General features: G+C 50.8%; 1 protein-coding gene across 10 annotated transcripts in view; it reads left to right on the forward strand.

Annotated features, from left to right (window-relative positions):
• Positions 1 to 10,755, forward strand: part of Mgrn1 (mahogunin ring finger 1) — a 58,305-nt gene extending 47,550 nt beyond the window's left edge. For 6 of the 10 annotated variants that reach the window (XM_048433107.3, XM_048433103.3, XM_048433102.3 and 3 more), the window contains 5 exons: positions 569 to 795; positions 3,179 to 3,302; positions 3,583 to 3,625; positions 4,693 to 4,791; positions 9,416 to 10,755. In XM_048433107.3, coding sequence (XP_048289064.2) covers positions 569 to 795; positions 3,179 to 3,302; positions 3,583 to 3,625; positions 4,693 to 4,791; positions 9,416 to 9,528 — 606 coding nt within the window. In that variant the 3' untranslated portion in view covers positions 9,529 to 10,755. Of the gene's footprint in view, positions 1 to 568; positions 796 to 3,178; positions 3,303 to 3,582; positions 3,626 to 4,692; positions 4,792 to 7,015; positions 7,061 to 9,415 lie in introns of all 10 variants that reach the window. The other 4 variants (XM_048433105.3, XM_048433109.3, XM_048433106.3 and 1 more) reach the window with 1 other exon arrangement.
• Positions 10,756 to 10,870: the final 115 nt, after the last annotated feature.

The raw sequence follows: 10,870 nt of genomic DNA on the forward strand, positions 1-10,870 counted from the left end.
GAGCAATACAGCACAATCCTTCTACAGCACTCCATGGCCTGACTGTTCTCTGGAAGCTGGGCACGTTCCTTCTCCCTTACCCCTGCCAAATCCATCTATTCCTAATGAGGGGCTATGGTAGCCACACTCCTACTGACACCCTGCTTGGGGTCCCCGGAGGCCGCACTTCCCCTGGTCCAGGGCAGCACTGGCGATGTTCTCCTGCCTCTGGCATGGCTCTGCTCTGCCTGCTCCTGAGTTCTCCCGCTGTCACTAACCCCTCACACTTTTCCTCCTGCAAGCTGGGGACAGCAGCTGTGTGACGGCTTGGCAATGATGGGCCTTGCTGATCATCTGGGGGTTGGGGTGTGTGCTGCTGCTGGTGGCCGAGGGACTCCTCAACAGGATAGTTTCCACTTTGCAAGGTAGCTTTTGATAGGGATTGGGGCTTAAGTCCCTGGAAGGTGGCATGAACAAGACACAGTCAGCAAAGCAGGTCTGGGGGGGGGGAGAATGTTCCATTTCTGGGGCTTCATGGCTGTGGGCAAGAAGCCTGGCTGGGCCCTCCTCATTGGCTTTGTCCCCACAGAATTCTGACAGCGTCCCACCTGGCTATGAGCCCATCTCCTTACTCGAGGCACTCAATGGTCGACGGGCTGTCTCCCCGGCCATCCCATCAGCTCCCCTCTATGAGGAAGTCACCTACTCAGGCATCTCGGATGGTCTGTCCCAGGCCAGCTGTCCTCTCGCTGGACTTGATCGGATCATAGAAAGCGGCCTACAGAAGGGCAAGCCACAGAGTAAATCTTCGGACAGGTGAGGCCGGTGCCCAGTCTGCCTCGGTGAGGTGTGTCATCACATTGAGTGAAAGGGTGTTTTCCGCTGGCGGTGCGACTGCTTATGTGTGCGTGTCAGACTGGCGAGGTTTATTGGTGGTCTTACAGAACTTCATGACGCATGAAGTTTTGTTTCTTGATCACTGGGACTCAAAATATCCAGCAACAGGTCAGACCCTTCTCTAGTTGATGACAGCCAGCAACACTGAGCCGAAAAGTTTATCAGGAACGGTGCTGGGCTGAGGCTCCTAGTGCCCCCAAGACATCAGCTTGCTTGCTGTCAGTAAATTGTACAGGCCTGTGCCATGTACCTGCCCAGGAGCTGACCTAGGAATTTTTGGTCACTGGTCACATAAGCGTGTCTCACAAGGAGCCAGCAGTGACAGCTGAAACTGGGACACTGAAGTGTGAAGCAGGTATACCTGTGTCTTAGGTTACTGTTGTGCGGTGAAACACCATGACCAAAAGCAAGATGGGGAGAAAAGGGTTTATTTGACTTACACTTCTACATCTTAACTGCATCAATTCAAACAGGGCAGAACCTGGAGGCAGGAGCTGATGCAGAGGCCATGGAGGAGTGATGCTTACTGGCTTATTCTTTGTGGCTTGCTCATCCCGCTTTCTTACAGAACCCAGGACCACCAGTCCGGGGTGGCACCTCCTGCAATGAAAAACATTCTGAACAGGCTTGCCTACAGCCCAGTCTGTGGGGACATTTTTAAAATTTACGTTCTCTGCTCTCAGATCACTTTAGTCTGTACCAAGTTGACATAAAACTAGCCAGCACACCTTGCTGCTACCGACACCTGTGTCTGCTGAGCCGAATGTGTGCTCCCTTTCCAGGTTTTGAGCAGTGGCTCTTCCCATGCCTTGTGTACGTGTTTGTGTTGGCTTTCTATTCAGCTGGTTGTAACCGTTTTCATTAGAGCACAAGAACTTAAATGGGTATTTTTGCTAGGTTGTCCTCTTTTTTTTTTAACTGTTAATATTATTTTTAGTTAGCATACAAAATAGTGGTAATCATTATGACATTTTTATACATCTGTATCATTACTGTGCTGACAAACCTCCCACACAGCCTATACTGGCTTGTTTCCTCTTCCTAGATAGTCTCATTGTATATAAATCTTATTACCTTATATTGCCGCTGCCCCTTTTTGGCCACTTCTTCCCCATATAGTTCCCTTCTGCTTTCATGTCTTGCATGTTAATATATTTATTTTAAAATCTCAGTTTTGCATATGAGAGAATCTGAGTCTGACTCATTTTCTTTAATATAATCTCTAGTTTCATCAATTTCCTGCAGATGACATAAAAGAAATATATGTAAACAAGCTAAAATAAATTATATGTGTGTATTATATAAACAAACTAAATAATATAAATTATTAAATAATAATAATATATATTATTTAGTTTGTTTATATAAGACTGGGTTTCTCTGTGTATCCTTGGATGTCCTAGACCTAGCTCTGTAGTCTCTACCTCCTGAGTGCTGGGATTAAAGGCACGTGCCACCGTGCCTGTCAGTTTTATTATTCTTGGTTCTTCTGAGATACTCTCATGCAACCTCGACTGCCTGACCTAGAAGACCTGATCCTCCTGCTTCTACCTCCTTAGTGCTGGGATTATAGACATATGTCACCACTATGAGCTATGTTTCTTTTGCAAACTTCAATTCGTTTAAGGACTGGATGATTTGGTGCTTGGAGTACAACTTTTTGTACTTTTATCTGCCCTAGTTATTAATCTGTCAGAGTTGGGTTTTGTGTATCTGGTTATTTCTGGAGTTTGTCCGAGGGCCGTGTGCATGCCAGCCCAGTGCTCTGCTGCAGAGCTACAGTTTCATCTTGGGCACCACAAGGGTCCTCTCTAGTAGCATGTTCCTCAGGCTGGCCAAGAGTCAGGCTTGCTCACTTGGAGAGTAGCATAGAGAGTCAGGCTGGCCAGACTGGCTGTGCTGACTTCCTTAAGGAGAAAGGTATGTGTTCTGCAAGCTGCCCAGGCCCTGTACCGTGAATACATGGCAGAACAACTCCAGAGACACACAGTCTTGCCTGGGCTCAGTTTGTCCTTCTAGTGTCAGGCTGTTAGGCCTGTGCTGGTGTCTGTGGGGGTGGGAGGTTGTTGGGCAGGTCCACTTCTCTGGTTGTTCAGGCCTGTGCTGAAGTTCACCTCTCCTTGGGGAGCCACTGTTGGTCAGGTCTGTGTTTTTGAATCTGTGCAGAGATGCCACCTCTCCCCCAAAGACCTCTTTCACAGGTCTCCAGGTATGTATATGCAAGGCTCCTGGCCCAGTGTGGCTTTGGCAGGATTATGTTCCCAATTTAGCCGTTCTACAGCACTACCTCCTTCCTCTCCAGCACCCTGCGATCTCCATCATCCCCCATCCACGAGGAGGATGAGGAGAAGCTTTCAGAGGACTCGGATGCTCCTCTCCCACCGAGCGGTGTGGAACTTGCGCTGCGGGAAAGCAGCTCCCCTGAGGTGAGGCCCTGGCTGGTCCCGAGCCCTTACTTGTTCTCTAAGCACTGCCACAATGTGATGTCACAGCAGACAAGTCAGTATCCTTGACTATGGGCTGGGTGCCCTGTGGAGGAGTCACTTTGAGAGCTTATAAGCGAAACCACATGTGAAGCCCAGCCTCCAGTGACATCCTTGTGTCCTGGGTGGCAGCTGCTTTCCACTGCCCTTAGCCTAGTCTCAAGAATTTGACCCCTTTGACCTGAGGATGTTTGCACAAGTGCCTTTTCTCTTTGTCTCCTAGAGTTTCGGAACAGAGGAGGTGGATGAGCCGTCCCTAAAGCAAGGTGAGCCCCTTCTCCTAGGTCTGTCCCCACACCCTTGGTAAGCTTTGGGTCCTGGCTAGGGGCAGTCTCCTGCCCCAGCTCTTGCCTTCAGGTACATGAAGTCAGTGTGCAGGGGTGGTGGTAAGGGCATTGTGTCACTGGCCAGCACCTCGTGTGTGTTCAGAAAGGGCTGCCCAGGTGTGGAAGTTATTTGTCCTAGTGTGTTTTGAAGTTGCCTTACTGTCTCTTCCTGATGAATTGAGGACAGCTGGTATCTCCTTACCTCTCTATAGTGGAGGGCTTAATGGGTAGCCTAGGAGACTTGGCTTCCCCCACTCCTCTTGCTGGACATGTCGGGTGGTAAGGAGCCCCCCAGGCCTGCCTCTGCCTAGTCCTTATCATGCCACTGCTGGACAGAAAAGCAAAGCAAGGTTCAGGACTGACATCTAGGCAATGCCCAAGACCACTTGACTAGGACATGGCTCTGACTGGCAGTGATGTCTTACTCAATCCGTGCAGCTGCTGTGTTGTGCACTGCTGAGAGGTTCCCCCATGTGAGGCCCACTTGCAGGGGGCTGGCGCCCTGGGAGGGATGGAAGTGGCCCTTGTGGAGCAATGTGCTGTGTCTTTAGCCCCTCTAGCCTGACCTTGTATTTCTGTCTTCTATCTCAGGCAGGGAGGACCTCAGCTTCCCACCTAGTATCTAGGCTTCTCCCACCCTCTGAGAGTTCTTTACCTAGGCAGAAAAATTACCTATAGGAAACAGGAATCAGGAATGCAGGCTCAAGCTGTTGAAGAATTGTGTGGGGCAAAAGTAGCCATGGTTCTCAGGGCTGCTTCAGAAGTCTGCCCTACAGCCCACCACCACTCAAGGTCATGGGGCCACTCCTGACTACTCAGTTTCAAGCAAAAGCAAAAGCCAGCTACCACCTGGCCCCAGCCAGATTGGTTTTGAAATGAAGGAAACAAACCTTCCTACTTCATGAATATGCTCCTCATTGTGGTTCCTGGAGTCCATGTGGTCAGAGTGGACCACAGGGACCTGGCCCTGCCTGTGCGTCCTGACCTCTCTCCTCTACCTGCTGCAGCGAGCCGAGTGCCCTCTATTGATGATGTCCTGCAGGATGGCAGCCCCCAGCACCGTGGTTGCAGCCAACCAGTCCCTCCTGCCGACATTTACCTACCAGGTAATGGCATCAAGTCTCATATAGACATTTGGACACAGCCTACCTCCTGTCTCTGAGGGTAGGGGAAGGAAAGGGGAGTCTGAGTGAGACCTGTTGTGCCCCTTCAGAGTCCAGGGCATCTCTCTGACTCTAAGCTGTACTCTGCTAATCCCCACAGCAGGACTCAGGCCAGGCTTAGTCTGCCTTCTGGCTTCCTGCAGGCCCTAGGGTTCTTTCTCAACCTGAACTTGGACTGAGGAAGGCAGGATAAGCTGTTTGCCAAAGTACTAAGTCCTTTCTCTGGCTGCTGCCTGCTGAGGCCCAGGGAGACCAGTCTTGCTCTGCTGAGGCTGCAGTTTGCCTTCATCTGTGGCCCATGCCTGTGGCTTACCTAGGCCACTGCCCAGGTGTACAGCAGCACATTCCCAGCCATGCCAGAGAGATGGACGTGTGGAGGTCCAATGGTTGGGCCACAGGCAGTGGGCTAGAGACTTACTGTTCTTTTCTAAAGGTTCAGGCATAAGCTATCACTTAGTTTGTCCTGTCTGTTCTGCTGGGATGAAGTTCTCAACTTTACACTTGGGGTTCACACTTAGGGCTCCAAATCTTGGGTATAAGTGGGTCTCTCAAACTTACAATGCTTTGATCTTGGGAATCCTGATAAACAGCTGTTAGACCTTCTAAGGCTGGTTCTTAGAAGCAGCTCCTTAAGGAGATGGGCTCCTCCACATGCCAGGGAAACTCCTTTGCTCCCTGTTTGGCTCTGAGGTCAGTGTTGCTCACTTTTCCAGGGCTCTTTGGGATTGGGTAATTGTGACATCCTTTGATGAAAGGGCTCTTATCTGCCTCTGTCCCCTGAATGTGAAGTGACCCAAAGAGGCTGATTGGGAACATGGGTCATGAGGTGTGGGAGAGTAGCTGTGGGTCATCTTACTGGAAGCATGTTTGGGAGCAGCATATCCTAAAGGGCACAATTGCAGTATGTCACTTGGAAGCACCTCAGGGACCCATCTTTATTGTAAACTTGGCTAAGCAGGAATTTGGGGGAGGTCCCTGGGTGTCTTGAGTTACTAGTATGAGCTTTGCTCCTGCAGGTGGACCTGAAAGCAGGCATCTTTACTTTTCAGCACAGGATACTTTATTCCCTCTGTGGGCTGCAGTACATCAGGACTGGTCACAGAGATAACTGTAGGCAAGGGTCTCAGGCCTCGTTTAAGTGTGCCAAGTAGGTGGGAGGCAGTCAGCTGGAGAAGCCAGATCTGCATGTACAGCTGGAGAAGGGTTCTGCACAGTGACTGCTTCTGGATCCCAGCTGCTCTCCGAGCTCTTTATACAGGCTTGCCCATGACAGAAGGCCAGGTTCCTATCTCTGCACATCTTGTTGGCGCTACCATTGATGTGTTCAGCACTGGGGTGTGGGGAAAGGCGTTTGTATGGTGGTTTCACACCTGCATGTTTTACCTTACACAATGGCACCTACTGTCTGTTCTCCTGGCTCTTGTCAGAGAAGGCTGTGTATCTTCATCTTTGTGAAGAGCACACATGCAGCTGGTGTCCCCCCCCACACACACACACTGGTGCAGCTGAAGTCACTATATCCAGTTCCCCTGGAGATGGGGAAAACAAGGCTGGGAAAGTTCATAAAACAGTGAGAAAGTAAGCTGGGTTGTGGTGATGCATGCCTTTAACCCTAGCACTTGGGAGGCAGAAGTAGGAGGATCTTTGTGAGTTCGAGGCCAGCCTGGTCTACAGAGCAAGTTCCAGGACAGCTAGAGCTACATAGAAAAACCCTGTCTCAAAAAACAAAACAAGCCGGGCGGTAGTAGCGCACGCCTTTAATCCCAGCACTTGGGAGGCAGAGGCAGGTGGATCTCTGTGAGTTCGAGGCCAGCCTGGTCTACAAGAGCTAGTTCCAGGCCAGGCTCTAAAACTATAGCAAAACCTTGTCTCGAGAAAACAAAACAAAACAAAACAAAAACCAGTGAAAAAGCAGGTGCCTCTGCTAGCTCCTCTCTGTGACCCAGTGGCCTAACTCCATAGCCACAAGAGGACTATGCCTGCTGCCTTCACACACACGTCTCTCTCTTGGCTAGAAAGCTATCCAGGATCTGTCCTTGTACTTACTACATGGTTATAGCAGGCGATGCGTGGGCAGTCTGTTTCTAGAAAGTTCCTGCCCCTGCCCCTAAAGTCCATGTCTTTCTGCTAACTGAGCTCCATCTGTCTCTCCCTCCTCTCTGCACAGCCCTGGGTCCCGAGTCCTGCTCTGTTGGTATAGAGGAGTAAGCTGGTACGTGACCTTTCCTCCACACTTCTGCTGGCTTGACTGGGTGTATCTGCAGAGAAGAGCCCAGTCCCCTGCGAGGTCTTTCTGGATTCAGAGTCCAGAGCCCACTGATGGCTGCTGCACCTTTGTGTCTGAAAGGTGGCTTCCTGGGGTCCTGACTTTGGAACCAGAGGGTCTCCCATTCAGACAGGTGCCCATCTAGGCTCTTTGAAAGTAATAATGTAGAGTCGTTTGAATGGTAACTCAACCCAGGCTTCTGGAGTTGCTGTCCGTGGTAGGAGGAAGGAGTTGAAGGATCAGGAAGCCTAGGAATATGTGGAACAGCATCCTGGGGGCTGCACACAGTAGTCTCACTGTGGTTTTTAAAAACGAAAATTCAGTACTGGGGATTAAACCTAAGTAGGAAGCACTCTACTGCTGAGCTACATCCCCAGCCCTCTTTACAGGTCCCTGTCCCTGGAGACAGGGTCTTACTAGTTCCTAGGCTGGCCTTAAACTTGTTCTGTTGCCCAAATAGGCTTTTAATATTCATTCCTCCTGCCTCAGCTGTGGTTGTGGCTTTAAGCAGAAGTTCAAATTTGTACCAGCCATGGGAGACTCTAGATCACCTATTCCCATCAACACTCCTGTCTATGGAGCATGTGTCCTCCCAAGTCTGTTGTGGGAGACCTGCTCTTCTGACTGCTCTTCCAGAATACTCTAGTTCAATTCCCAGCACCCACATGGCAGCTCACAATCATCTATAACTCCAGTTCCAAGGAATTGGCCACACTCTTCTGGCATCTGTGGGTACCAGACATGCAACTTCTATCCAGAGTTACATGCAGGCAAAACACTCATACTATAAAATGAAAATAAAAGCAAGCATTAAAAAATAATGCCAGGTGTGATGGCACAAGCCTTTAATCCCAGCACTTGGGAGGCAGAGGCAGACAGATCTCTGAGTTCCAAGGCAGTGAGGGCTACACAGAGAAACCCTGTCTCAAAACAAACCCCCTTGCTTCCTGTCCAGAGGGCATTCTTCATGCCTCTCTTCACTTGTCACTATGGCCTCTGTCCCCTCTCTGGCATCCAACTCTCTCATACACTGATGAGCTTTCCTGTCTTGAGACCATCGTTGCCACTGAGAACCTGTCCATCTTGTCTCTGAAGCCTGTAGTAACACACACACACAAAACAAACAAACAAACAAACAAAAAAACCACACTCTTAGTCCTGTTGGATAGGTAGCTGCTTGGCCACTGATTGCTGGTTACAGAAACATCCCTGAAAACTAGGCCTAAAGGTGGGGACTCTTTCTTCTTAAGGTTCTTTTTGTTTGTTTTTCAAGACAGGGTTTCTCCATTTTTGGAGCCTGTCCTGGAACTAGCTCTTGTAGACCAGACTGGCCTCAAACTCAGATCCGCCTGTCTCTGCCTCCCGAGTGCTGGGATTAAAGGCGTGCGCCAGCACTGCCCGGCCTTCTTAAGGTTCTTACAGAGAGGCTGGTAGCCTTCCATGTCAGGTTCCCCAGAAGAATGGCACCATGGCAGATCCACACAGTCTTTCTGGGAAGTGCCAGGTTGGTGTCCAGACTCTAGGCTGCAGCCCTCTCCTATCAGCCAGGGAACCTGGCCTGGTGTGATTTCTTTGATTTTGTTGGTGTTCATGGTTTCTATTATTGTGCCCCTTGAGCTGTGCTCCTGAAACAACAGCGCTGTCGTTATAGCTTCTGTCGGAGGAAGGGACAGCTGTGTTGGAATTCAGGTTGGACTTCAGCAGTTAAACCTTAGGTCACAGCTGGGGACTGCACCATAAAAGTTGACTTTTGTGATGCCACAGCTGCTAAAAAAGAGGGTAGGATTGGTTTGTCTGTGTCACTGGTGCTTCCCTGGGATAACAGCACACAGCATCACAGAGTGGGCCCCTGGCTCTGGGGCTTCTTCTGCTCCAGCGGAGCTGCTGCTCAGGCAGCCCAAGTACCACTTTGCCTTGTTCCCATCTGCTCACTTCCCCTTGCTAGAGCTGGCTGAACTCCAGCTAACCCAGCTGCAAAGCGCTTGGCCAGACTCTGCTGCTGAGGTCCAGGAATGGTAGTCCAGGGCAGGAGACCAGGGGCCACCAACCCACAGCCCACAGATACCCTCTGCCTGCAGCTCTACTGCCTGGTGTTGAAGGGTGATCTGTCTCAGTGTAGGAGACAGATACAACGTCCTAGCCTTCTATGAGGTCGCATCTATTCCTGCTAGATGGCATGTTCCTGGGTTGCGAGGTAGAGGGTGCTAGGTGGTCCTGTCCCCATGAGGCTCTGGGTTGATGGGAACAGATGTCTGACCAACAGCCCATCATGACCCCTCCTTCCTCTGATCCCCCCTACAGGATGGTCCACCTCCATGGAGACGCCACACAGCCTTGGCACCACCAGCTCCCCCTGGCCTCTGCTGAGTGGCTCTAATTCTGAGCCTGGAACTACTGAGCTGACCCCACTCTGAGAGCCTGGCTCAGCTGGTAGCACAGAGCCCTCAGTATCCCCAAAATTGCCAGGAGGCTTCCCTGGAGCCCAGTGAGACCCTGGCCTCTCCTGTCTGCACGCCGGGCTTTGAGGGGCCATAGTGAACCTTGATGAAATTGCACAGTGGACTGCTCTTCCACACGCCCTCCTTTTCTATGGTCGATATATTTGTAAATGGTACAAGATGAAGGACAGCAGTTTCCTCCATGGGCCATAGGCCCTAGAGGGGCTTCCAACTGCCAAGGTTGGTGCTCTGAGCACTTAAACCAACAGAAGAGAATCTACCCGAGAAGTGAAGTTCGGGAAGGGTGGGCAACCCAAGTTACGGTTGATGAAGGAAATGGTGCCTGTCTGCCTGTCCCATGTGTGTTCCCCAAGGCAGCCAGGCTCTGCTGCTGCTTTCACCTGATGTGTGTCCTGTTCTGCTCTACTCCCTACTAGTGACCTCTGACAGCTGGGGCAGCTGTGGCAAGACCTCAGTAGTCAGACTGTGTTAACAAGACAGCCATTGCAGTGGTTGGTATCCAGTACCCCTTATAGGCCCCACTTCACTCCTTTCCTCACACGCCTCCAAGGTGAAGATGTTCACACTTGCAGGGCGGCACTGCCCACCACTTGCCAGGGAAGAGCCTGAGCAGCTTCCATAGCAGACATTGGCAGTTACATGTCCTTTTGTGTTTCCCATTGGTTAATTTTCTTAAGGCTCCTGTCAGAGCCCACCTAGGAGCAGTGCCCCAGTGATATTTTGTTTCCAAGATAAAGGGCCCGTGGGTGGCCCTAGGACAGAAGTGCCTAGGCAGTGCGGCTGACCTGGTGGGCAGGTATGGAATTGCCCTGCCACTCACCGAGGTGACAACTTGTAGCAATGCTTGGAGCCTCCCCTTTAGGCTCAGGGTTGCTTGAGCTCCGGCTTTACCTCTTTCTATCGGTGGCTGGCCTGATCTCTGGTAAGCCTGTGAACAAAGCCTTGTCTGCATATCCATCTGCCCTTTCCTGCTGAACGCACACATAATGCACACATGTCAGCATGTGCATGCCCACCCCCACCTGCCAACATCCTGGCCTCTGGCCGTGTACTGGTACCAGCACTTTGGAAGGTGGGAGGCAGACTTCAGACTCACATGTGCTATCATTTGATGGACCCTGGTTGACTAATTTTGGGGTTGTTTTTACTGTATATTTATAGTAATAAAATCATGCAGCAATATTCTGCGTGTGCCTTTGTTCTGGCACAGCACCGTGGGCAGGTAGTCCTTGATGTGGTGGCAGGACACTTAGTGGCTTCTGGTAGCTCCTGACCGATTGTGGTACCACCTTCATTT

The sequence above is a fragment of the Myodes glareolus genome, chromosome 9 (genome assembly GCF_982192425.1).
Source record: "Myodes glareolus chromosome 9, mMyoGla1.1, whole genome shotgun sequence".
Lineage (NCBI taxonomy): Eukaryota > Metazoa > Chordata > Mammalia > Rodentia > Cricetidae > Myodes > Myodes glareolus.